Source organism: Poecile atricapillus, chromosome 30 (genome assembly GCF_030490865.1).
Source record: "Poecile atricapillus isolate bPoeAtr1 chromosome 30, bPoeAtr1.hap1, whole genome shotgun sequence".
NCBI lineage: Eukaryota > Metazoa > Chordata > Aves > Passeriformes > Paridae > Poecile > Poecile atricapillus.
In genome coordinates, this window is record NC_081278.1 from 675,056 (window position 1) to 702,587 (window position 27,532).

Sequence of the window (27,532 nt, forward strand, 5' to 3'; positions counted from 1 at the left end):
GGGGATGGAGAAGGAGCTGGGAGCCAGTTTGGGGGGACTGGGGGGGACTGGGAGGGGACTGGGGGGACTGGGAGGTGATGGAGGGGGAGCCGGAACCCAGCTGGGGGGACTGGGAGGGGACTGGGGAGACTGGGAGGGACTGGAGAGGGAGCCAGGACCCGACTGGGGGGACTGGGATGGGGGGAATGGGGTAACTGGGGAGGGCTAAATGAGGAGTGGAAGGGGGTGGGGGCCAACTGGGAGGGACTGGGATGGGAGGGGGGGAACTGGGAGGTACTGGGAGCAGCTGGAATGGGACTGGGGGGGAACTGGGATGTACTGGGAGGGACTGGGATGGGACTGGGGGGGAAAGGGGAAGGCTGGGGTCTCATCGTGAGGCACTGGGAAGGGACTGGGAGGGGATGGGGATGAACTGGGATCCAGCTGGGGGGGCTGGAATGGGACTGGGGGGAACTGGGAGGGATTTGGGGACAGAATGGGGGATGCTGGGGGGAACTGGGAGGGATTGGGAGGAACTGGGAGTGAGCTGGGGGATCTGGGATGGGGTTGGGGAGGAGACTGGGGGATGCTGGAGTTTAACTGGGGCATGACTGGTGACCAGTTTGGGGGACTTGGAGGGACTGGGATCCGTTTGGGGGTGTCAGAGTGAAACTGGGGGTGCTGGGATCCAACTGGGTGAACTGGGAGTGGACTGGGAGGCCCAGGGTGAACCAACTGGGTAAACTGGAGCCCCCAGTGGGGGTTTGAGAGCTGGGGGAGGGGCTTTGTGATATTTTGGGGGAAATTTGGGGGGTTCTGGGATTTTGGACCCCCCCTCACTGTCCCCTCCTCCCCCAGGTGCAGCCACCGGCCCAACCCCCCCCAGTGTCCCCAACCCCTCCCAGTGTCCCCAAACCCCTCCAGTGTCCCCAAACCCCCCCAGTGTGTGTGTCCCCAAACCTCCCCCAGTGTCCCCAACCCCCCCCCCAGTGCCCCCAAACCCCCCCCAGTGTCCCCAAACCTCCCGCAGTGTCCCCAAACCCCCCCGGTGTCCCCAACCCCTCCCAGTGTCCCCAAACCCCCCCAGTGTCCCCAACCCCCCCCAGTGTCCCCAACCCCCCCCAGTGTCCCCAACCCCTCCCAGTGTCCCCAACCCCCCCCAGTGTCCCCAACCCCTCCCAGTGTCCCCAACCCCCCCCCAGTGTCCCCAACCCCCCCCCAGTGTCCCCAACCCCCCCCAGTGTCCCCAACCCCTCCCAGTGTCCCCAACCCCTCCCAGTGTCCCCAACCCCCCCCCAGTGTCCCCAACCCCTCCCAGTGTCCCCAAACCCCCCCAGTGTCCCCAACCCCTCCCAGTGTCCCCAAACCCCCCCCCAGTGTCCCCAACCCCCCCCAGTGTCCCCAACCCCCCCAGTGTCCCCAAACCCCCCCCAGTGTCCCCAAACCCCCCCAGTGTCCCCAAACCCCCCCCAGTGTCCCCAAACCTCCCCCAGTGTCCCCAACCCCCCCAGTGTCCCCAAACCCCCCCAGCCGAGATGAGGCAGAGCCCCCCGGAGCGGAGCTTGGGCCAGGTAGGACCTGGAGGGGACACGGAGGGGACACGGCGGGGTTGGGGACACCAGGGGTGTCACCAGGGGGTGGGGACAGCAGGGGGGGACACGCTGGGGGAGGGGACACGGTGGGGGGGGAGGTGAGGACACTGAGTTGTCACCCCGTTGTCACGGGGACGGTGACACAGCTTTGTCTCCTGCTGGCGTGGGGACAATGACAGCGGGGTTTGTGTCCCCCACGGGGACAGGGACAGTCTGTCCTCGCTGCCGTGGGGACAGGGGACACTGACGGGTCTGGGGACAGTGACAGGGGTCTGGGGACAGTGACAGGGGTCTGGGGACAGTGACAGGGGTGTGGGGACAGTGACGGGGGACTGGGGACAGTGACAGGGGTCTGGGGACACTGACAGGGGACTGGGGACAGTGACGGGGGACTGGGGACAGTGACAGGGGTCTGGGGACAGTGACAGGGGTCTGGGGACAGTGACAGGGGATTGGGGACAGTGACAGGGGTCTGGGGACAGTGACAGGGGTGTGGGGACAGTGACGGGGGACTGGGGACAGTGACAGGGGTTTGGGGACACTGATGGGTCTGGGGACAGTGATGGGTTTGGGGACAGTGACAGGGGTCTGGGGACAGTGATGGGTCTGGGGACAGTGACAGGGGTCTGGGGACAGTGATGGGTTTGGGGACAGTGACAGGGGTCTGGGGACAGTGACAGGGGTTTGGGGACAGTGACAGGGGTCTGGGGACAGTGACAGGGGTTTGGGGACAGTGACAGGTCTGGGGACAGTGACAGGGGTTTGGGGACAGTGACAGGGGTTTGGGGACAGTGACAGGGGTCTGGGGACAGTGACAGGTCTGGGGACAGTGACAGGGGTTTGGGGACAGTGACAGGGGTCTGGGGACAGTGACAGGTCTGGGGACAGTGACAGGGGTTTGGGGACAGTGACAGGGGTTTGGGGACAGTGATGGGTTTGGGGACACTGATGGGTCTGGGGACACTGACGGGTTTGGGGACAGTGACAGGGGTGTGGGGACAGTGACAGGGGTCTGGGGACAGTGACAGGGGACTGGGGACACTGATGGGTCTGGGGACAGTGACAGGGGTTTGGGGACACTGATGGGTCTGGGGACAGTGACAGGGGTCTGGGGACACTGATGGGGGTTTGGGGACAGTGACAGGGGATTGGGGACAGTGACAAGGGTTTGGGGACACTGACAGGGGTCTGGGGACAGTGACAGGGGTCTGGGGACAGTGACAGGGGTCTGGGGACACTGATGGGGGTTTGGGGACAGTGACAGGGGTGTGGGGACAGTGACAGGGGTCTGGGGACAGTGACAGGGGACTGGGGACACTGACAGGGGTCTGGGGACAGTGACAGGGGTGTGGGGACAGTGACAGGGGACTGGGGACAGTGACAGGGGTCTGGGGACACTGATGGGGGTTTGGGGACAGTGACAGGGGATTGGGGACAGTGACAAGGGTTTGGGGACACTGACAGGGGTCTGGGGACAGTGACAGGGGTCTGGGGACAGTGACAGGGGTCTGGGGACACTGATGGGGGTTTGGGGACAGTGACAGGGGTGTGGGGACAGTGACAGGGGTTTGTCCCCTCCATTTTGGGGATGGTAGTGGTTCTGTGCTGGGCGGTTACTGGTGGTTACTGGTGGGCACCAATATCTCCATGCCTGACCCTCCCCTGGTACTGGGAGGTTACTGGGAGTTACTGGAGGTTACTGGTGGGCACTGGTGGCTCCCGGTGGTTCCTGGTGGTTTCTGGTGGTTCCCGGTGGTTCCTGGTGGTTCCTGGAGGTTCCTGGTGGTTCCTGAAGGTTACTGGTGGTTATTGGTGGTTCCTGGAGGTTCCTGGTGGTTCCTGGTGGTTACTGGTGGTTCCTGGTGGTTACTGGAGGTTACTGGTGGTTACTGGTGTTTCGCAGTGTTTCCTGGTGGTTCCTGGTGGTTACTGGTGGTTCCTGGTGGTTCCCGGAGGTTCCTGGTGGTTCCTGCTGGTTACTGGAGGTTACTGGTGGTTACTGGTGGGCAGTGGTGTTTCCTGGTGGTTCCTGAAGGTTACTGTTGGTTACTGGTGGGCACTGGAGGTTCCTGGTGGTTCCTGGTGGGCACCGGTGGTTCCTGGAGGTTTGTGGTGGTTCCTGGAGGTTACTGCTGGTTCCTGGAGGTTCCTGGTGGTTACTGGTGGGCACTGGTGGTTCCTAGTGGTTCCCGGTGGTTCCTGGTTGTTCCTGGAGGTTCCTGGTGGTTACTGGTGGTTCCTGCTGGTTACTGGAGGTTACTGGTGGTTACTGGTGTTTCGCAGTGTTTCCTGGAGGTTACTGGTGGTTACTGGTGGTTCCCGGAGGTTCCTGGTGGTTCCTGGTGGTTCCTGCTGGTTACTGGAGGTTACTGGAGGTTACTGGTGGTTACTGGTGGGCAGTGGTGTTTCCTGGTGGTTCCTGAAGGTTACTGGTGGTTCCTGGTGGGCACTGGTGGTTCCTGGTGGTTCCTGGTGGGCACCGGTGGTTCCTGGAGGTTTGTGGTGGTTCCTGGAGGTTCCTGGAGATTACTGGTGGTTACTGGTGGTTACTGGTGGGCACTGGTGGTTCCTAGTGGTTTCCGGTGGTTCCTGGTGGTTCCTGGTGGTTACTGGTGGTTACTGGTGGTTCCCAGTGGTTACTGGTGATTCCTGCTTGTTACTGGTGGTTCCTGGGGGTTACTGCTGGGCACTGGTGGTTCCTGGTTGTTTCCTGGTTGTTTCCTGGTTGTTTCCTGGTGTTTCCCAGTGTTTCCCGGTGGTTCCTGGTTGTTCCTGGTGTTTCCTGGTGGTTCCTGGTGGTTACTGGTGGTTCCTGGTGGTTACTGGTGGTTCCTGGTTGTTTCCTGGTGTTTCCCAGTGTTTCCCGCTGTTTCCCGGTGGTTCCTGGTGTTTCCTGGCAGTTCCTGGTGGTTCCCGGTGTTTCCTGGTGGTTACTGGTGGTTACTGGCGGTTCCTGGTGTTTCCCAGTGGTTACTGGTGGTTACTGGTGGTTCCTGCTTGTTACTGGTGGTTCCTGGGGGTTACTGCTGGTTCCTGGTTGTTTCCTGGTGTTTCCCAGTGTTTCCCGCTGTTTCCCGGTGGTTCCTGGTGTTTCCTGGCGGTTCCTGGTGGTTACTGGAGGTTCCTGGTGGTTACTGGTGTTTCCTGGTGGTTACTGGTGGTTCCTGGTTGTTCCTGATGTTTCCTGGTGGTTCCTGGTGGTTCCCGGTGGTTCCTGGTGGTTCCTGGGGGTTACTGCTTGTTACTGGTGGGCACTGGTGGTTCCCGGTGTTTCCTGGTGGTTCCTGGTTGTTCCTGGTTGTTCCTGGTTGTTCCCGGTTGTTCCCGCTGTTTCCCGGTGTTCTCCGTCGCTCTCCGTTGACGCGTCCCCGCCGTGTCCCCGCCGTGTCCCCGCAGGGCGCAGCGGCGCTGGCGCGATGATCCCCGCGGTGGCCGTCCCCGCCGGCAGGATGCTGCTCGCCCTGGCCCTGGCCTGCGCCAGCCCCTTCCTGGAGCCGCCGGCGGCGCCGCGCCGCACGCTCAACGTGGCCGTCATCCTCAGCGGCGCCTCCTACGGCCCCGCCGGGCCCCGCCTGGCGCCCGGAACCTTCCAGAACTTCTCCCTGGAGGTGAACCCGGTGGGGGTGGTGCTGAACGACACCAACCCGCGCAGCCTGATCGTGCGGCTGTGCGACGTGCTGTCCTCGCTGCGCATCCACGGCGTCGTCTTCGAGGACGACACGCGCTCCGAGGCCGTGGCGCAGATCCTCGACTTCATCTCGGCCCAGACCTCCGTGCCCATCATCGGCGTCAACGGCGGCTCCGCCATCGTCCTCACGCCCAAGGTGACGCCCGCGTGTCCCCAATGCCGGCCCCGGCGCGTTTAGGGACGCGGGAATGTCCCCAAACGGGGCTGGAACTGACCGAGGGTCCTCGATGCAACTGTGTCTGCAAGCCCAGCCCTGTCTAGGGCCACCCAAGTGTCCCCAGCTGTCCCCAAGCCAATCCTAACTGTGTCCAGAGCCACCTCAGTGTCCCCAACCCAACCCCAGCCCTGTCTAGGGCCACCCAAGTGTCCCCAGCTGTGTCCAGAGCCACCTGAATGTCCCCAAACCAACCCCAGGCATGTCCAGAGCCATCTGAGTGTCCCCAGCTGTGTCCAGAGCCACCTGAATGTCCCCAACCCAACTCCAACCATGTCTGGAGCCACCTGAATGTCCCCAGCCCTGTCCAGGGTCACCCAAGTGTCCCCAGCTGTCCCCAAGCCAATCCTAACTGTGTCCAGAGCCACCTCAGTGTCCCCAACCCAACCCCAACCCTGTCTGGAGTCACCTGAATGTCCCCAATCCGACCCCAGGCATGTCCAGAGCCACCTGAATGTCCCCAACCGTGTCCAGAGCCACCTGAATGTCCCCAAACCCCAACTGTCCTCAAGCCCCAACTGTGTCTGGTGTCACCCAATGGTCCCCAAACCCCAACTGTCCCCAAACCCAACCGTCCCCAAGCCCCCCATCCCAGCCCCCCTTGACCATCCCCCAGTGTCCCTGTCCCCATCGGTGCCACCCAGCTGTCCCCAAGCCGTGTCACCCAGCTGTCCCCATTGGTGTCACCCAGCCGTCCCCAAGCCGTGTCACCCAGCTGTCCCCAAGCCGTGTCACCCAGCTGTCCCCAAGCCGTGTCACCCAGCTGTCCCCATTGGTGTCACCCAGCTGTCCCCAAGCCGTGTCACCCAGCTGTCCCCATCGGTGTCACCCAGCTGTCCCCAAGCCGTGTCACCCAGCTGTCCCCATCGGTGTCACCCAGCCGTCCCCATCGGTGTCACCCAGCTGTCCCCATCGGTGTCACCCAGCCCTCCCCATCGGTGTCACCCAGCCGTCCCCATCGGTGTCACCCAGCTGTCCCCAAGCCGTGTCACCCAGCTGTCCCCATTGGTGTCACCCAGCTGTCCCCAAGCCGTGTCACCCAGCCGTCCCCATCGGTGTCACCCAGCTGTCCCCAAGCCGTGTCCCCACCCCGTCACGCCCTCCCCGTTGTCCCCCCACCGCAGGAGAAGGGCTCCACCTTCCTGCAGCTGGGCTCCTCCACCGAGCAGCAGCTGCAGGTGATCTTCGAGGTGCTGGAGGAGTACGACTGGACCTCCTTCGCCGTGGTCACCACGCTGCTGCCGGGCTACGAGGACTTCGTGGACTACGTGGAGGTGCTGACCGACAGCAGCTTCATCGGCTGGGAGCACCGCGGCGTGGTCACCCTGAACCTGACCGACGACCCCGAGGGCGCGCGGACGCGCCGGCAGCTGCGCGAGGTGACGGCGCAGATCCGGCTGCTCTACTGCTCGCGCGAGGAGGCCGAGGCCGTGTTCCGCGCCGCGCGCGACGCCGGCCTGGCCGGCCCGGGCTACGTCTGGTTCGTGGTGGGCACCAACCTGGGGGGCAGCGAGCAGCTGCCCGAGCACGTCCCCGCCGGGCTGTTCGCCGTGCTGTCGGCCGGCTGGCGCGACGACCTGCAGCACCGCGTGCGCAACGGCGTGGCCATCGTGGCCAAGGGCGCCGAGGCGCTGCTGCGCGACTACGGCTTCATCCCCGAGTTCAACAACGACTGCCGCGCACCCAACCTCAGCCAGATCAACGACAACCTGCACAGGTGGGTGGGGACAGCGGGGGACAGGGGACAATGGGGGACATGGGGACATGGGGACATGGGGACATGGGGACAACGGGGGACATGGGGACACTCGGGACAGGGGACATGGGGACATGGGGACAACGGGGGACAGGGGACATGGGGACAATGGGGGACAGGGGACATGGGGACATGGGGACAACGGGGGACAGGGGACATGGGGACATGGGGACAACGGGGGACAGGGGACATGGGGACACTCGGGACAGGGGACATGGGGACAACGGGGACAACGGGGGACAGGGGACATGGGGACATGGGGACAACGGGGGACAGGGGACATGGGGACATGGGGACAATGGGGGACAGGGGACATGGGGACATGGGGACAATGGGGGACAGGGGACATGGGGACATGGGGACACTCAGGACAGGGGCAATGGGGGTGGGGATTGGGGACAGAGGGACAGGTGCTGTGGGGACACTCAGGGGGCTCTGGGGGTGGGGATTGGGGACAGGGGACAGGGGCCATGGGGACACTCGGGGGGCTCTGGGTGTGAGTTGGGGACAGGGACAGGTGACGTGGGGACACTTGGGGGGCTCTGGGTGTGAGCTGGGGACACTCAGGGGGCTCTGGGTGTGGGTGGGGACACCGGGACAGTGCCATGGGGACACTGAGGTGGCTCTGGGTGTGGGGATTGGGGACAGGTGGGTTGGGGACATTGAGGTGACCCCAAACACACTTGGGCGGGGTTGGGGACATCAAGGTGACCCCAAACACACTCAAGATGGGGTTGGGGACACTGAGGTGACCCCAGACACACTCGGGCAGGGTTGGGGACACTGAGGTGACCCCAGACACTCAGTGAAGGGTTGGGGACATTGAGGTGACCCCAGACACACTCGGGCGGGGTTGGGGACACTGAGGTGACCCCAGACACACTCAGGATGGGGTTGGGGACATTGAGGTGACCCCAAACACTCGGTGAAGGGTTGGGGACATTGAGGTGACCCCAAACACACTCAGGAGGGGGTTGGGGACATCAAGGTCACCCCAAACACACTCAGGCGGGGTTGGGGACATTGAGGTGACCCCAGACACACTCAGGATGGGGTTGGGGACATCAAGGTGACCCCAGACACACTCAGGAGGGGGTTGGGGACATTGAGGTGACCCCAGACACACTCAGGATGGGGTTGGGGACACTGAGGTGACCCCAGACACACTCAGGATGGGGTTGGGGACACTGAGGTGACCCCAGACACACTCAGGATGGGGTTGGGGACATCGAGGTGACCCCAGACACACTCAGGATGGGGTTGGGGACATTGAGGTGACCCCAAACACACTCAGGATGGGGTTGGGGACATTGAGGTGACCCCAAACACACTCGGTGAAGGGTTGGGGACACTGAGGTGACCCCAAACACTCAGTGAAGGGTTGGGGACACTGAGGTGACGCCAAACACACTCAGGATGGGTTTGGGGACACTGAGGTGACCCCAGACACACTCAGGATGGGGTTGGGGACATCAAGGTGACCCCAGACACACTCAGGATGGGGTTGGGGACACTGAGGTGACCCCAGACACACTCAGTGAAGGGTTGGGGACATTGAGGTGACCCCAAACACACTTGGGCGGGGTTGGGGACATCGAGGTGACCCCAGACACACTCAAGATGGGGTTGGGGACATAGAGGTGACGCAAACACACTCAGGATGGGGTTGGGGACATTGAGGTGACCCCAGACACACTCAGTGAAGGGTTGGGGACATCGAGGTGACCCCAGACACACTCAGGATGGGGTTGGGGACACTGAGATGACCCCAGACACACTCAGGTGGGGTTGGGGACATTGAGGTGACCCCAGACACACTCAGGATGGGGTTGGGGACACTGAGGTGACCCCAGACACTCTCAGGATGGGGTTGGGGACACTGAGGTGACCCCAGACACTCAGTGAAGGGTTGGGGACACTGAGGTGACCCCAGACACTCAGTGAAGGGTTGGGGACATCGAGGTGACCCCAGACACACTCGGGCAGGGTTGGGGACATTGAGGTGACCCCAGACACTCGGTGAAGGGTTGGGGACATCGAGGTGACCCCAGACGCTCGTGTGGTGCCCCGCAGGTACTTCATGAACATCACGTGGGGACAGAAGGATTTCTCCTTCAACGAGGACGGGTACCTGGTGAACCCCTCGCTGGTCGTCATCTCCCTCAACAAGGAGCGCAGCTGGGAGGTGGTGAGTGTCCCCAGCGATGTCACCGGTGCCACCACCGTCCTGTCCCCCAGGGCTGGGTGGTGAGTGTCCCCAGGGGACAGCGATGTCACCGGTGCCACCACCGCGCTGTCCCCAGGGGACAGTGATGTCACCGGTGCCACCACCGCCCTGTCCCCAGGGGACAGCGATGTCACCGGTGCCACCACCGCCCTGTCCCCAGGGGACAGCGATGTCACCGGTGCCACCACCGCCCTGTCCCCAGGGGACAGCGATGTCACCAGTGCCACCACCACGCTGTCCCCAGGGCTGGATGGTGAGTGTCCCCAGGGGACAGCGATGTCACCGGTGCCACCACCACCCTGTCCCCCGGGCTGGGTGGTGAGTGTCCCCAGGGGACAGCGATGTCACCGGTGCCACCACCACGCTGTCCCCAGGGCTGGGTGGTGAGTGTCACCAGGGGACAGTGACATCCCCGGTGCCACCACCGCCCTGTCCCCAGGGGCTGGCTGCCATCTGCTCCTCACGCTGTGTTGTCACAGCAACGCGACACCTGGGGGTGGTGGTGACACCTGGGCGGTGACGGGGACACGGCCGGGTGACACCTCGGCCAAGGTGATCCTGTCCTTGTCCCCAGTAGTGATGTCACATCGTGGTGACACCGTGGCCTGTCACCCTCTGGGTGTCCCCAGGTGTCCTCCAGGTGTCCCCACCTGTCCCCCACGTGTCCCCACCTGTCCCCACGTGTCCCCACCTGTCCCCACGTGTCCCCACGTGTCCCCACCTGTCCCCCACGTGTCCCCACGTGTCCCCACCTGTCCCCCACGTGTCCCCAGGTGGGCAGTTGGGAGCAGCAGGTGCTGAGGCTCAAGTACCCGGTGTGGTCACACCATGGGTGGTGACATCCCATCATGGTGACACCATGTCCTGACATGTCCCCACCTGTCCCCACCTGTCCCCACCTGTCCCCCACATGTCCCCCATGTGTCCCCACGTGTCCCCACATGTCCCCAGGTGGGCAGTTGGGAGCAGCAGGTGCTGAGGCTCAAGTACCCGGTGTGGTCACACCATGGGTGGTGACATCCCATCACCATGACATCCCATCATGTCCCCACCTGTCCCCACCTGTCCCCACCTGTCCCCCACGTGTCCCCACGTGTCCCCACCTGTCCCCACATGTCCCCCACCTGTCCCCACGTGTCCCCACATGTCCCCAGGTGGGCAGTTGGGAGCAGCAGGTGCTGAGGCTCAAGTACCCGGTGTGGTCACACCATGGGTGGTGACATCCCATCATGGTGACACCATGTCCTGACATGTCCCCACCTGTCCCCACCTGTCCCCCACGTGTCCCCACCTGTCCCCACGTGTCCCCACGTGTCCCCACCTGTCCCCACCTGTCCCCAGGTGGGCAGCTGGGAGCAGCAGGTGCTGAGGCTCAAGTACCCAGTGTGGTCACACCATGGGTGGTGACATCCCATCATGGTGACACCATGTCCTGACATGTCCCCACCTGTCCCCACCTGTCCCCCACGTGTCCCCACCTGTCCCCACGTGTCCCCACGTGTCCCCACCTGTCCCCACCTGTCCCCAGGTGGGCAGCTGGGAGCAGCAGGTGCTGAGGCTCAAGTACCCAGTGTGGTCACACCATGGGTGGTGACATCCCATCATGGTGACACCATGTCCTGACATGTCCCCACCTGTCCCCACCTGTCCCCCACGTGTCCCCACCTGTCCCCCACGTGTCCCCACGTGTCCCCACCTGTCCCCCACGTGTCCCCAGGTGGGCAGCTGGGAGCAGCAGGTGCTGAGGCTCAAGTACCCAGTGTGGTCACACCATGGGTGGTGACATCCCATCATGGTGACACCATGTCCTGACATGTCCCCACCTGTCCCCACCTGTCCCCCACGTGTCCCCACCTGTCCCCCACGTGTCCCCACGTGTCCCCACCTGTCCCCCACGTGTCCCCAGGTGGGCAGCTGGGAGCAGCAGGTGCTGAGGCTCAAGTACCCAGTGTGGTCACACCATGGGTGGTGACATCCCATCATGGTGACACCATGTCCTGACATGTCCCCACCTGTCCCCACCTGTCCCCCACGTGTCCCCACCTGTCCCCCACGTGTCCCCACGTGTCCCCACCTGTCCCCCACGTGTCCCCAGGTGGGCAGCTGGGAGCAGCAGGTGCTGAGGCTCAAGTACCCGGTGTGGTCGCGCTACGGGCGGTTCCTGCAGCCGGTGGAGGACGGGCGGCACCTGACGGTGGCCACGCTGGAGGAGCGTCCCTTCGTCATCGTGGAGAACATCGACCCCGCCACCGGCACCTGCATCCGCGACTCGGTGCCCTGCCGGCGCCAGCTCAACCGCACCGCCAGGTGAGCACACCTGGGACAGGTGAGGGACAGGTGGGGACAGCTGGGGACAGGTGAGGGACAGGGGAGCACACCTGGGATGGGTGAGGGACAGCTGGGGACAGCTGGGACAGGTGAGGGACAGGTGACCACACCTGGGACAGGTGAGGGACAGGTGAGGGACAGGTGAGCACACCTGGGACAGGTGAGGGATGGGTGGGGACAGCTGGGGACAGGTGGGGACAGGTGAGCACACCTGGGACAGGTGGGGACAGGTGGGGACAGGTGGGGACAGGTGAGGGACAGGTGAGCACACCTGGGACAGGTGGGGACAGGTGGGGACAGGTGGGGACAGGTGAGCACACCTGGGACAGGTGAGGGACAGGTGAGCACACCTGGGACAGGTGAGGGACAGGTGAGGTCAGGTGAGGGACAGGTGAGCACACCTGGGATGGGTGAGGGACAGCTGGGGACAGGTGAGCACACCTGGGATGGGTGAGGGACAGCTGGGGACAGGTGAGCACACCTGGGACAGGTGAGGGACAGGTGGGGACAGGTGGGGACAGGTGAGCACACCTGGGGACAGCTGGGACAGGTGAGGGACAGGTGAGGGGACAGCTGGGACAGGTGGAGGTGACACTGCCAAGGTGGGGGTGCCATTGCTCAGGTGGGGGACACTTGGGACAGGTGAGGATGGCACTGCCCAGGTGGGGGACACACCTGTGTCCTGGAGGTGTCACTGTCACCCTGAGGGTGACACTTCGGCCCTGGGGGTGTCCCCACCACCCTTGGGGTGTCCCCACCACTCTTGGGGTGTCCCCACCACCTCTGGGGTGTCCCCATCACCCTTGGGGTGTCCCCACCACTCTTGGGGTCCCCTGCAGCCCCCCACCCTTCGAGAAGAAGTGCTGCAAGGGTTTCTGCATCGACATCCTGAAGCGCCTGGCGCGGGCCCTGGGCTTCACCTACGACCTCTACCTGGTCACCAACGGCAAGCACGGCAAGAAGATCGACGGCGTCTGGAACGGCATGGTGGGCGAGGTGGGACCCCAAAAACACCCCTCTGCACCCCAAAAGTGGCACTCTGTGCCCCAAAAATACACCTTTGTGCCCAAAAACAGCTCCCTGTACCCCAAAAATACCCCTTTGGACCCCAAAAATACCTCCTTGTGCCCCCAAAAATACCCCTTTGTACCCAAAACCACCCCTCTGTACCCCAAAAATACCCCTTTGGACCCCAAAAACAGCTCCCAGTGCCCCAAAACAGCTCCTTGTACCCCAAAACACCTCCCTGTGCCCCAAAATACCTCCCCATACCCCAAAACAGCTCCCTGAACCCCAAAACACCTCCCTGTGCCCCAAAACACCTCCCCATACCCCAAAACACCTCCCCGTGCCCCAAAAACACCTTCCTGTACCCCAAAAACACCTTCCTGTACCCCAAAACACCTCCCTGTGCCCCAAAAACAGCTCCCTGTACCCCAAAAACACCTTCCTGTACCCCAAAACACCTCCCCATACCCCAAAACAGCTCCCTGTACCCCAAAACAGCTCCTTGTACCCCAAAACCACCCCAGAACCCACCAGGGGCCCCACCTGGACATGGGGGGCGGGTGGGAAGAGACCCCCGAGCGCGGTCCCGAGGTGGGGGCACATCAGAGGGACCCCCCGGGGAGGTGGAACCCTCCAGAACGTTCTGGGGAGGTGGAACCCTCCAGAACGTTCCGTGGCCCCGCCCAGGTGTTCTACCGGCGCGCGGACATGGCCATCGGCTCCCTGACCATCAACGAGGAGCGCTCCGAGATCATCGACTTCTCCGTGCCCTTCGTGGAGACCGGCATCAGCGTGATGGTGTCCCGCAGCAACGGCACCGTGTCACCGTCGGCGTTCCTGGGTACCCCAAAATCCCCAAAAACCCCAAAATCCCAGCTGGGAACCCCAAAAACCCAACTGGGATCACCCAAATCCCAACTGGGATCATCCAGTCCCAACCGGCATCAGCGTCATGGTGTCCCGCAGCAACGGCACCGTGTCACCTTCAGCCTTCCTGGGTACCCCAAAATCCCCAAAAACCCCAAAATCACAACTGGGAACCCCAAAAACCATCACAAACCCAACTGGGAACCCCAAAAACCCCAAAATCCCAGCTGGGAACCCCAAAAACCCAACTGGGATCACCCAATCCCAACCGGCATCAGCGTCATGGTGTCCCGCAGCAACGGCACCGTGTCACCCTCCACCTTCCTGGGTACCCCAAAATCCCCAAAAACCCCAAAATCACAACTGGGAACCCCAAAAACCATCACAAACCCAACTGGGAACCCCAAAAACCCAACTGGGATCACCCAAATCCCAACTGGGATCATCCAGTCCCAACCAGCATCAGCGTCATGGTGTCCCGCAGCAACGGCACCGTGTCACCGTCGGCGTTCCTGGGTACCCCAAAACCCCCAAAATCCCAAAATCCCCAAAATCCCAGCTGGTAACCCCAAAAACCCAACTGGGGTCACCCAAAAACCATCAAATCCCAACCGGCATCACCGTCATGGTGTCCCGCAGCAACGGCACCGTGTCACCGTCGGCGTTCCTGGGTACCCCAAAATCCCCAAAAACCCCAAAATCCCAGCTGGGAACCCCAAAAACCATCACAAACCCAACTGGGAACCCCAAAAACCCAACTGGGATCATCCAATCCCAACCGGCATCAGCGTCATGGTGTCCCACAGCAATGGCACCGTGTCACCCTCCGCCTTCCTGGGTACCCCAAAATCCCCAAAAACCCCAAAATCCCCAAAATCACAACTGGGAACCCCAAAAACCCCAAAATCCCAACTGGGAGCCCCAAAAACCCAACTGGGATCACCCAGTCCCAACTGGGATCATCCAATCCCAACCGGCATCAGCGTCATGGTGTCCCGCAGCAACGGCACCGTGTCACCCTCGGCGTTCCTGGGTACCCCAAAATCCCCAAAAACCCCAAAAACCCCAAAAACCATCACAAACCCAACTGGGAACCCCAAAAATCCAACTGGGATCACCCAAAAACCCTAAAATCACAACTGGGAACCCCAAAAATCCCAAAATCCCAACTGGGATCACCCAATAACCATCAAATCCCAACCGGGACCCCCTGGGATCCCCCAAAAACCATCAAAACCCAACTGAGAACCCCCAAATCCCAACTGGGAACCCCCAAATCCCAACTGAGAACCCCAAATCCCAACTGGGAACCCCCAAATCCCAACTGGGATCCCCCAAATCCCAACTGGGACCCCCCCAAATCCCAACTGGGATCACCCAAATCCCAACTGGGATCCCCCAAAACCCAACTGGGAACCCCAAATCCCAACTGAGAACCCCCAAATCCCAACTGGGAACCCCAAATCCCAACTGGGAACCCCCAAATCCCAACTGGGACCCCCAAATCCCAACTGGGATCACCCAAATCCCAACTGGGACCCCCCAAATCCCAACTGGGATCATCCAAATCCCAACTGGGAACCCCCAAATCCCAACTGGGACCCCCAAATCCCAACTGGGAACCCCAAATCCCAACTGGGACCCCCCAGATCCCAACTGGGACCCCCAAATCCCAACTGGGATCCCCCAAATCCCAACTGGGATCACCCAAATCCCAACTGGGACCCCCCAAATCCCAACTGGGATCATCCAAATCCCAACTGGGACCCCCCAAATCCCAACTGGGACCCCCAAATCCCAACTGGGAACCCCAAATCCCAACTGGGACCCCCCAAATCCCAACTGGGACCCCCAAATCCCAACTGGGAACCCCCAAATCCCAACTGGGAACCCCAAATCCCAACTGGGATCACACAAATCCCAATGTCCCCCCCCTGCCCAAAGAGCCTTTCTGCCCCCCATGTCCCCCTGTGTCCCCCCATGTCCCCTAATGTCCCCCTGTGTCCCCACATGTCCCTTCATGTTCCCCCATGTCCTGGTGTCCCCTCATGTCCCCTGTGTCCCCCCATGTCCCCTAATGTCCCCCGTGTCCCACATGTCCCTTCATGTTCCCCCATGTCCTGGTGTCCCCTTGTGTCCCCGTGTCCCCCTGTGTCCCGGTGTCCCCTCACGTCCCCGTGTCCCCGTGTCCCCTGACGTCCCAGTGTCCCCGCAGAGCCCTGTGTCCCCTCATGTCCCCGTGTCCCCTGACGTCCTGGTGTCCCCGCAGAGTCCTGTGTCCCTGTGTCCCCGTGTCCCCCCGTGTCCCCTCACGTCCCCATGTCCCCCCATGTCCCCTGACGTCCCCGTGTCACCTCATGTCCCCATGTCCCCATGTCCCCTGACGTCCCGGTGTCCCCACAGAGCCCTGTGTCCCCGTGTCCCCCCGTGTCCCCCCGTGTCCCCCCCTGTCCCCCTGTGTCCCCTCATGTCCCCGTGTCCCCTCATGTCCCTGTGTCCCCCCGTGTCCCCCCGTGTCCCCCCGTGTCCCCTGACGTGCCGGTGTCCCCGCAGAGCCCCGTGTCCCCATGTCCCCCCATGTCCCCTCATGTCCCCGTGTCCCCTGATGTCCCTGTGTCCCCGCAGAGCCCTACAGCCCGGCCGTGTGGGTGATGATGTTCGTCATGTGTCTCACCGTGGTGGCCGTCACCGTCTTCATCTTCGAGTACTTCAGCCCCGTGGGCTACAACCGGAGCCTGGCCAGTGGCCAGCGTGAGTCACCCCTGGCACCTCTGTCCCCTAGTGTCCCCTCCTGTCACCCCTGTCACCCTCCTGTCCCCTCCTGTCACCCCCTGTCACCCCTGTCACTCCTGTCACCTCCCGTCACCCCTGTCATCCCCTGTCACTCTCCTTTCATCCCCTGTCACCCCCTGTCACCCCTGTCACACTCCTGTCACCCTCCTGTTACCCCTGGCACCTCTGTCACCCTCCTGTCATCCTCCTGTCACCCCCTGTCACCCCTGTCACCTTTGTCACCCCTGTCACCCTCCTGTCACCCCTGTCACCCCTGTCACCCTCCTGTCATCCCCCATCTCCTGTCACCCCTGTCACCCTCCTGTCACCCTCCTGTCATCCCCTGTCACCCTCCTGTCATCCCCTGTCACCTCTGTCACCCCTGTCATCCCCTGTCACCCCCTGTCACCCTCCTGTCATCCCCTGTCACCCCCTGTCACCCTCCTGTCATCCCCTGTCACCCCTATCACCCCCTGTCACCCTCCTGTCACCCCCTGTCACCTCTGTCACCCCTGTTACCTCTGTCACCCCCTGTGACCCTCCTGTCATCCCCTGTCACCCCGTCACCCTCCTGCCACCTCTGTCACCCCCTGTCACCTCTGTCACCCCTTTCACCCCTGTCACCCTCCTATCACCCCTGTCACCCTCCTGTCATCCCCTGTCACCTTCCTGTCATCCTCTGTCACCCTCCTGTCACCTCCTGTCACCCTCCTGTCACCCTCCTGTCACCCCTGTCACCCTCCTGTCACCTCTGTCACCCTCCTGTCATCCCCTGTCACCCCCTGTCACCCCTGTCACCCCTGTGTCATCCCCTGTCACCCTCCTGTCACCTCTGTCACCCTCCTGTCACCTCTGTCACCCTCCTGTCATCCCCTGTCACCCCCTGTCACCCCTGTCACCCCTGTGTCATCCCCTGTCACCCCCTGTCACCCCTGTCACCCCCTGTCATCCTCTGTCACCTCCTGTCCCCCCATCCCTTCCTGTCCCTTCCTGTCACCCTCCTGTCATCCCCTGTCATCCCTGTCACCCTCCTGTCCCCTCCTGTCCCCCCTTGGTGTCCCCAGGCACGGGGGGCTCCACCTTCACCATTGGCAAATCCACCTGGCCATTGGTGTCCCCTGTCCCTGGGTGTCCCCTGTCCCCGGGTGTCCCCAGCTGTCCCCAGCTGTCCCCAGGTGTCCCCAGGTGTCCCCAGGTGTCCCCAGCTGTCCCCAGGTGTGTCCCCAGCTGTCCCCAGCTGTCCCCAGGTGTGTCCCCAGCTGTCCCCAGCTGTCCCCAGCTGTCCCCAGGTGTGTCCCCAGCTGTCCCCAGCTGTCCCCAGGTGTGTCCCCAGCTGTCCCCAGCTGTCCCCAGGTGACCCCAGCTGTCCCCAGGTGTCCCCAGCTGTCCCCTTGGTGTCCCCAGGCGCAGGGGGCTCCACCTTCACCATCAGCAAGTCCATCTGGCCATTGGTGTCCCCAGCTGTGTCCCCAGCTGTCCCCAGGTGTCCCCAGCTGTCCCTGGGTGTCCCCAGCTGTCCCCAGCTGTCCCCAGCTGTCCCCTTGGTGTCCCCAGGCGCGGGGGGCACCACCTTCACCATTGGCAAGTCCATCTGGCCATTGGTGTCCCCAGCTGTCCCCAGGTGTGTCCCCAGATGTCCCCAGGTGTCCCCAGGTGTCCCCAGGTGTCCCCAGGTGTCCCCAGCTGTCCCCTTGGTGTCCCCAGGCGCGGGTGGCTCCACCTTCACCATCGGCAAGTCCATCTGGCTGCTGTGGGCGCTGGTGTTCAACAACTCGGTGCCGGTGGAGAACCCCAAGGGCACCACCAGCAAGATCATGGTGCTGGTCTGGGCCTTCTTCGCCGTCATCTTCCTCGCCAGCTACACCGCCAACCTGGCCGCGTTCATGATCCAGGAGGAGTACGTGGACACCGTGTCCGGCCTCAGCGACCGCAAGGTGACACCGCGGGGACACCGCAGGGGACAATGGGGGACATCAGGGGGACATCGGGGGGACAATGGGGGGACATCAGGGGACACCACAGGGACATCGGGGGACAGTGGGGGACATCAGGGGGACAATGGGGGGACATTGGGGGGACATTGGGGGACACTGTGGGGACATCGGGGGACAATGGGGGGACATCAGTGGGGACAATGCGGGACAATGGGGGGACATCGGGGGACAGTGGGGGGACAATGGGGGGACACCACGGGGACAGTGGGGGACAGTGGGGGGACAGTGGGGGGACAATGGGGGACACCACAGGGACATCGGGGGGACAGTGGGGGGACATTGGGGGGACACCGCAGGGACATCGGGGGACAGTGGGGGGACATCAGGGGACATCAGGGGGACAATGGGGGGACATCAGGGGGACACCGGGGGGACATCGGGGGACAATGGGGGGACATTGGGGGGACACCATGGGGACATCGGGGGACAATGGGGGGACACCAGGGGGACAATGGGGGGACATTGGGAGGACAATGGGGGGATAATGGGGGACGATGGGAGGACATTGGGGGACACCGCAGGGACATAGGGGGACAATGGGGGGACACTGCAGGGACATCGGGGGGACATTGGGGGACACTGGGGGGAAAAATGGGGGAAACCATGGGGACATCGGGGGGACACCGGGAGGACATTGGGGGGACACCGCAGGGACATCGGGGGGACGGTGTGGGGATACCAGGGGGACACTGGGGGGACATTGGGGGGACATCAGGGGACACCAAGGGGACACCGGGGGGACACCGGGGGGACACCAAGCGTTGCTGATGCGTTTTTCGGGGTTTTTGGGGTTTCTGGGGCGTTTATTGGTGTTTTGGGGGTTGCTGAGGCATTTTTTGGGGTTTTTCAGGTGTTTTTTGCTATTTTTGGGGTTGCTGAGGTGGTTTTTGGGGTTACTGAGGTGGTTTTTGGGGTTACTGAGGTGTTTTTTGGGGATTTTTGGGGTTACTGAGGTGTTTTTTGGTGTTTTTGGGGTTACTGAGGTGTTTTTTGGTGTTTTTGGGGTTGCTGAGGTGTTTTTTGGTGTTTTTGGGGTTGCTGAGGTGTTTTTCGGGGCTACTGAGGTGGTTTTTGGGGTTGCTGAGGTGTTTTTCAGGGTTTTTGGGGTTGCTGAGGTGGTTTTTCGGGGTTTTTGGGGTTGCTGAGGTGGTTTTTGGGGTTGCTGAGGTGGTTTTTTGGGGTTTTTGGGGTTGCTGATGCGTTTTTGGGGGTTTTCGGGGCGCAGTTCCAGCGGCCCCAGGAGCAGTACCCCCCGCTCAAGTTCGGCACGGTGCCCAACGGCAGCACGGAGAAGAACATCCGCAGCAATTACCCGGCCATGCACAGCTACATGGTGAGATACAACCAGCGCGGCGTGGAGGACGCGCTGCAGCACCTCAAAACCGGGTACGGGGGAGAAATGGGGGAAAATGGGGGGAAAACGGGAAAAAATGGGAAAAAATGGGAAAAAAACGGGAAAAAACGGGAAAAAACCGCGCTGCAGCACCTCAAAACCGGGTACGGGGGAAAAACGGGGAGAAACGGGGGGAAAATGGGAAAAAATGGGGGGAAAATGGGAAAAAATGGGAAAAAACTGCGTTGCAGCACCTCAAAACCGGGTACGGGGGAAAAACGGGGAGAAACGGGGGGAAAACGGGAAAAAATGGGAAAAAACGGGGGGAAAATGGGAAAAAACGGGAAAAAAACACGCTGCAGCACCTCAAAACCGGGTACGGGGGAAAAAAACGGGGAGAAACGGGGGGAAAATGGGAAAAAATGGGAAAAAACAGGAAAAAAACGGGAAAAAACGGGAAAAAACCGCGCTGCAGCACCTCAAAACCGGGTACGGGGGGAAAACGGGGGAAGAACGGGGGGAAAATGGGAAAAAACGGGAAAAAAACGGGAAAAAAATGGAAAAAAACGGGAAAAAACCACACTGCAGCACCTCAAAACCGGGTACGGGGGGAAAACGGGGAGAAACGGGGGGAAAATGGGAAAAAATGGGAAAAAATGGGAAAAAAACACGCTGCAGCACCTCAAAACCGGGTACGGGGGAAAAACGGGGGAAAACAGGAAAAAAACAGGAAAAAACTGGGGGAAAATGGGGTTGGGGAAATGGGGTTGGGGGCGTGGCCATGGGCGTGGTTTGGGAGGGGCGGGGCCTGGTAGGTTTTGTGGGCGTGGCTTAACGGTGGGAGGAGCTTAAGTAGGCGTGGCCTTGATGCATATGGGGGAAGTGGGCGGGGCTTAGTGAATATTTGATGATGAGGGTGTGGCTTCAGGGGTGTGGGTGGGGCTTGGCACAAAGGTGAGGAGCGGTGGGCGGGGCTTGTGCATAGTGGGCGGGGCTTAGATGTGATATCATGCCTCTGGGTGGAGTTGTGGGCGGGGCTTAGTGAGGGCGTGGTCTGTGATAGGTGTGGTTTATACACAATGGGCGGGGCTTAGTGAGGGCGTGGCCTGTGATAGGCGTGGTTTATACACAATGGGCGGGGCTTAGTGAGGGCGTGGCCTGTGATAGGCGTAGTTTATACACAATGGGCGGGGCTTAGTGAGGTCGTGGCCTGTGACTGATAGGCGTGGTTTATGCACAATGGGCGGGGCTTAGTGAGGGCTTGGCCTGTGATAGGCGTGGTTTATACACAATGGGCGGGGCTTAGTGAGGGCGTGGCCTGTGACTGACAAGCGTGGTTTATGCACAATGGGCGGGGCTTAGTGAGGGCGTGGCCTGTGATAGGCGTGGTTTATGCACAATGGGCGGGGCTTAGTGAGGGCGTGGCCTGTGATAGGTGTGGTTTATACACAATGGGCGGGGCTTAGTGAGGGCGTGGCCTGTGATAGGTGTGGTTTATACACAATGGGCGGGGCTTAGTGAGGGCGTGGCCTGTGACTGACAGGCGTGGTTTATACACAATGGGCGGGGCTTAGGAGATGAATTAATTCCGATCCTGTGGGCGGGGTTTAGGCCCTGTGGGTGGGGTTTCGGGCCTGTGGGCGGGGCTTAGCACACAGGTGAGCCTGTAGGTTGAGTTCAGGCCTTGTGGGAGGGGTTTATGCCCTGTGGGTGGGGTTTATCACACAGGTGACTCTGTAGGTGGGGTTTATGCCCTGTGGGCGGGGTTTAGGTGCTGTGGGTGGGGTTTATGCCCCATGGGTGGGGTTTATGCCCTGTGGGCGGGATTTATGCCTGTGGGCGGGGTTTATTCCCGTGGGTGGGGTTTATGCCCCATGGGCGGGGTTTAGGCCCCATGGGCGGAGTTTATGCCCCGTGGGCGGGGTTTATGCCCCATGGGTGGGGTTTGTGTCCCGTGGGCGGGGTTTATCACACAGGTGACTCTGTAGGTGGGGTTTATGCCCCGTGGGCGGGGTTTATGCCCCGTGGGCAGGGTCTATACCCTGTGGGCGGGGTTTATGCCCCGTGGGCGTGGTTTATGCCCCATGGGCGGGGTTTATGCCCCATGGGCGGGGTTTATGCCCATGGGCAGGGTTTATGCCCCATGGGCGGGGTTTATGCCCCGTGGGCGGGGTTTATGCCCCGTGGGCAGGGTCTATACCCCATGGGCGGGGTTTATTCCCCATGGGTGGGGTTTATGCCCCATGGGCGGGGTTTATGCCCCGTGGGTGGGGTTTATGCCCCATGGGCGTGGTTTATTCCCCATGGGCAGGGTTTATTCCCCGTGGGTGGGGTTTATGCCCCGTGGGTGGGGTTTATGCCCCATGGGCGGGGTTTATGCCCCATGGGCGGGGTTTATGCCCCGTGGGCGGGGTTTATGCCCCATGGGCGGGGTTTATATCCTGTGGGCGGGGTTTATGCCCTGTGGGCAGGGTTTATGCCCTGTGGGCGGGGTTTATATCCTGTGGGCGGGGTTTATGCCCTGTGGGCGGGGTTTATGCCCATGGGCGGGGTTTATATCCTGTGGGCGGGGTTTATGCCTTGTGGGCGGGTCTATGCCCCGTGGGCGGGGTTTATGAGTCTGAGTGGGTGGGCGTGTCCCGCAGGAAGTTGGACGCCTTCATCTACGACGCGGCCGTGCTGAACTACATGGCCCGCAAGGAGGAGGGCTGCAAGCTCGTCACCATCGGCTCCGGAAAGGTCTTCGCCTCCACCGGCTACGGCATCGCCCTGCAGAGGGGATCCCGCTGGAAACGCCCCGTGGACCTGGCCCTGCTGCAGCTGCTGGGGGACGGTGATTTGGGGGGGTTTGGGGGGGTTTTGGGGGGATTTGGGGGGGATTTTGGGGTTTGGGGAGGTCCTAGAGGGGTTTTGGGGATCTTTGGGAGGTTTCAACACCCTGAGCTTATCCCCAGCCTCCCAAAATCACCCTCTAGCAACCTTAAAATGACCTCTCAACCTCTCCAGTTATCCCCCTAAGCCCCTGAAATGATCCCAAACACCCCAAAATTCATCAATTTAACACCTTAAAACGACCCTCAACCTCTCCAGACGACCTTCAAGGCCCCCAAGATGATCCCAAACCCCCCAAATGACCATTTAACACCTGAAATGACCCCTCAACCCCTCCAGTGCCCCCCAGCCCCCCAAAATGACCATTTAACACCTGAAAATGACCCTCAGCCTCTCCAGATGACCCCAAAGCCCTCGAGATGACCCCCCAGCCCCCCAAAATGACAATTTAGCTCCTCAAAATGACCCCAACCCCTCCAGTGCCCCCCAGCCCCCAAAAAACGACCATTTAACACCTCAAACGACCCCTCAGCCTCTCCAGATATCCCCCAAAGCCCTCAGATGACCCAGCCCCCCAAAGTGACCATTGAACACCTCAAAACGCCTCCCAGCCCTCCAGTGCCCCCCAGCCCCCCAAAATGACCATTTAACACCTCAAAACGACCCCTCAACCCCTCCAGATAACCTTCAAGGCCCCAAGATGACCTCCACCCCCCCAAAGTGACCATTGAACACCTCAAAACGACCCCTCAGCCCCTCCAGTGCCCCCCCAGCCCCCCTGAGCTGGTGTCCCACCCTGCCCAGACGAGATCGAGATGCTGGAGCGGCTGTGGCTGTCGGGGATCTGCCACCAGGAGAAGCTGGAGGTGGATGAGCAGCAAGCTGGACATCGACAACATGGCCGGGGTGTTCTACATGCTGCTGGTGGCCATGGGGCTGAGCCTACCTGCTGGTGTTCGCCTGGGAGCACCTGGTGCACTGGAAACTGAGGCACCTGGGCACGCCCGGGCGGCTGCGCTGCCTGCTGGCCATCAGCAGGGTACGGGGACACTGCGGGGACACTGGGGACATGGGGACACTGGGGGGGATTGGGGGGACATTGGGGGATTGGGGACATTGGGGACATTGGGGACATTGGGGACATTGGGGGGACATTGGGGACAGTGGGGGGACATTGGGGGGATTGGGGACATTGGGGGGATTGGGGACATTGGGGGGGATTGGGGACATTGGGGACATTGGGGACACTGGGGGGATTTGGGACATTGGGGACACTGTGGGGGACACTGGGGACATTGGGGACCTTGGGGACATTGGGGGGATTGGGGACATTGGGGGGATTGGGGACATTGGGGACATTGGGGACAGTGGGGACATTGGGGACATTGGGGACATCACAGGGACATTGGGGACATTGGGGGGATTGGGGACATTGGGGGGACACTGGGGGGATATTGGGGGACTGGGGGGACATTGGGGGGGATTTGGGACACTGTGGGGGACATTGGGGACACTGTGGGGGACATTGGGGACACTGCGGGGACATTGGGGGGACATTGGGGACATTGGGGGGACATTGGGGACACTGCGGGGACACTGCAGGGGACATGGGGGACATGAGGGGGACATTGGGGGATTGGGAGGACTGGGGACACTGTGGGGACAGCGGGAAATGTTGGGGACATTGGGGGGATTGGGACATTGGGGACATTGGGGATATTGGGGACACTGTGGGGACATTGGGGACATTGGGGGGATTTGGGACACGGCGACATTGGGGGCAATGGGGTCATTGAGGGCTTTGGGGACATGGGGACGTTGGGGGGACATTGGGGACATTGGGCAATATGGAGGCACTGGGAGACATTTGGGGACATTTGGGGACATTGGGGGTCAAAGGGGCATTGGGGGCACAGAAGGGCACAGGAACATTTGGGGACATTTGGGGACATTTGGGGACAGGGTGGGCACACCCCGCCCCCCCCCCCCCCAATGTCCCCAATGTCCCCTCCCCCCAGGGCATGTACAGCTGCTGCAGCGCCGAGGAGCCCCCTCCCCCCGCCCCCCACCCGCTCCGCGCCCCCCCCTGCGCTCCCCTCCCCCCCACCCCCCCCGCCCTCCCCACCCCCACCCCCCCCCGCGACCGCCGCCCCCCCCCCGAGCGCTGCCGCCCCCCCCGGACCCCCCCTCCCCCCCGCCGGGGCCCCCCCCGACTCCTTCCACCGCTTCTACGGCCCCATCGAGCCGCAGGGGCTGGCCCGGGGGGGGGGGGGGTCCCTGCCCCCGCTCCCCTCCCCCCCGCACCCCCCCCCGCCCGCTTCCCGCCCCTCCCCCCCCCGGAGCCCTTCACCCCCCCCTGGCCGCGCCGCCCCTCCCCCCGCGGCCCCTTCGAGCCCCCGGGGGGTCCCCCCGAGCCCCCCTTCGCCTACGCGCGTTTGGCCTTCGAGGACGAGCGCAGCCCCCCCGCCCCTCCCCCACCCCGCGAGCGACCCCCCCCCCGCCGCCCCCCCCGCGGGATGGGTGGGGGAGGGGGTGGGGGTGGGGGTGGGGACCCCGAAACTCAGCCCCTGCTGCGGCCCCACCCCCCGCCCCCGCCCCCCCCCCGCACCTCTGCCGGGGTCACTTCGCGCCCCTCCCCCACCACCCCCACCCCCCCCACCACCCCCACCACGCCCCTCCCCCCCCCTCGCTCTACCCCGACGGCTCCGACTCGGACTCGGAGAGCTGCGACCCCGCCCCTCCCCCACCCTCCGCCGCCTCGCCCCCTCCCCCCCGGACCCCCCCCCTGCTCTCCCCCCCTCCCCCTCCCCCTCCCCCCCCCTCCTCCGCGGGGCCCCCCCCGTGCTGGTGCCAGCCCCTCCCCCCCCATTTCTGCACCGTCCCGGGCCGCGAGCGGGGGCCCCTCCCCCCCCCGGGGCGCTGCTGGTCGGCCGAGAAATTGGGGGGGCCCTGGGGGGGCTACCCCGGTGGGGGAGGGGCGGCCTGGGGCAGCCTGGAGTTTTTGGGGGGGTCCCCCCCCCCCTCCGCCGCCGCCGCCCCTCCCCCACCACTACGCGCCCCTCCCCCCGCTGCTGCCGCCCCTCCCCCCCCGCTGCCGCAGCTGCTCGGCCGAGCGGCTCCGGGACTGGGGGGACCCTCCGGGGGGGGGAGGGGCTCGATGGGGACCCCCCCCCACCCCGGGCTATTGGGGGGGTCCCTGGGTGGGGGGAGGGGGGAGGGTTTTGGGGGGCGCCCCTCCCCCACCGCCGGCACGGCCCCCCCTGCGCGCGCCGCCCCCCCCCGGCCTCGCGCAGCCTGGAGGACCTGAGCGCCTGGGGGGGAGGGGCGGGGGGGGGAGGGGCCTGGGGGGGTGGGGGGCTCTGGGGGGGGTTTTGGGGACACCCCCACCCCCACCCGGAGCCCCCCTCCCCTCCCCCGCCCCCACACCACAGCTGCGGGGGGGGGCGCGGGGGGGCGGAGCCGCTGGGGGCCAGGAGAGGCTCCGCCCACTTCTCCAGCCTGGAGTCAGAGGTATGACCGGGGGGGGAGGGGGACACGGGGACACCCCCGGGGACACCTGGGGACATCCCGGGGACACCCCTGGGACACCTGGGGACATCCCTGGAAACACCTGGGAACACCCCTGGGACACCTGGGGACATCCTGGGGACACCTGGGGACACCTGGGGACATCCCTGGAGACACCTGGGGACATCCCTGGAAACACCTGGGGACACCTGGGGACAACCCCGGATACCTGGGGACACCCCTGGAAACACCTGGGGACACCTGGGGACATCCTGGGGACACCCCTGGAAACACCTGGGAACACCTGGGGACACCCTGGGGACACCTGGGGACATCTCTGGAGATCTGGGGACATCCAGACACCCCCAGGGACACCTGGGGACACCCCTGGGGACATTTGGGGACATCCCCGGACACCTGGGGACACCCCTGGGACGTTCCCGGACACCTCTGGGGACACCTGGACACCCCCATGGACACCCCTGGGGACACGCAGGGACAGCTCCCGGTGGCCCCGTGGTGACGGCAGAGAGGACAAGGCCAGGGGGTGGCACCGGCTGTGACAACAGGGACAAGGACACGGAGGGGTCCCTGTGGCCCGTGAGGTGACACCGGAGAGGAGGAGGAGGAGGAGGAGGAAGAGGAGGAGGAGGATGTCACCTGGGGCCAGGACAGCGAGGACAAGGACAGGTGGCACTGGAGAGGACAAGGACAGGTGGCACTGGTGGCACTGGAGGTGACACAGCAAGGACAAGGACAGGTGGCACTGGAGAGGACAAGGACAGGTGGCACTGGTGGCACAGCAAGGACAAGGACAGGTGGCACTGGAGAGGACAAGGACAGGTGGCACTGGTGGCACTGGAGAAGACAAGGACAGGTGGCACTGGAGAGGACATGGACAGGTGGCACTGGTGGCACTGGAGAGGACAAGGACAGGTGGCACTGGAGAAGACAAGGACAGGTGGCACTGGAGAGGACAAGGACAGGTGGCACTGGAGAGGACAAGGACAGGTGGCATTGGTGGCACTGGAGAGGACATGGACAGGTGGCACTGGTGGCACTGGAGAGGACAAGGACAGGTGGCACTGGTGGCACTGGTGGCACTGGAGAGGACAAGGACAGGTGGCACTGGTGGCACTGGTGGCACTGGAGAGGACAAGGACAGGTGGCACTGGTGGCACTGGAGAGGACAAGGACTGGTGGCACCGGTGGCACTGAAGAGGACAAGGACAGGTGGCACTGAAGAGGACATGGACAGGTGGCACCGGTGGTGACAAGGCCAGGCCCGTGTGGCAGCAGGTGACATCGAGGACAGCGCTGACGCCGTCCCTGTGACAGCGGCGAGGCCGAGGACGGCTCTGGTGGCACCTGAGGTGACACCGGCGGGGACCGGGATGAGGACGGTGACACCTGGACACGTTTTGTCCCCAAAGTA

At 63.2% G+C, this 27,532-nt stretch overlaps 1 protein-coding gene across 1 annotated transcript; it reads left to right on the plus strand.

Annotated features, from left to right (window-relative positions):
* The first annotated feature begins 1,491 nt into the window (after nucleotides 1-1,491).
* On the plus strand, nucleotides 1,492-27,469 carry LOC131589792 (glutamate receptor ionotropic, NMDA 2D-like). The gene is given in 18 exon segments (XM_058859570.1): nucleotides 1,492-1,550; nucleotides 4,968-5,395; nucleotides 6,598-7,190; nucleotides 9,303-9,417; nucleotides 11,552-11,763; nucleotides 12,624-12,780; nucleotides 13,480-13,633; nucleotides 16,285-16,410; nucleotides 18,136-18,365; nucleotides 19,651-19,811; nucleotides 22,404-22,591; nucleotides 23,395-23,459; nucleotides 23,461-23,532; nucleotides 23,534-23,629; nucleotides 24,609-24,680; nucleotides 24,933-25,110; nucleotides 26,703-26,787; nucleotides 27,436-27,469. Coding segments are annotated over 17 exon segments (2,946 nt in total). The 5' UTR covers nucleotides 1,492-1,550; nucleotides 4,968-4,987.
* The last annotated feature ends 63 nt before the right edge of the window (nucleotides 27,470-27,532 follow it).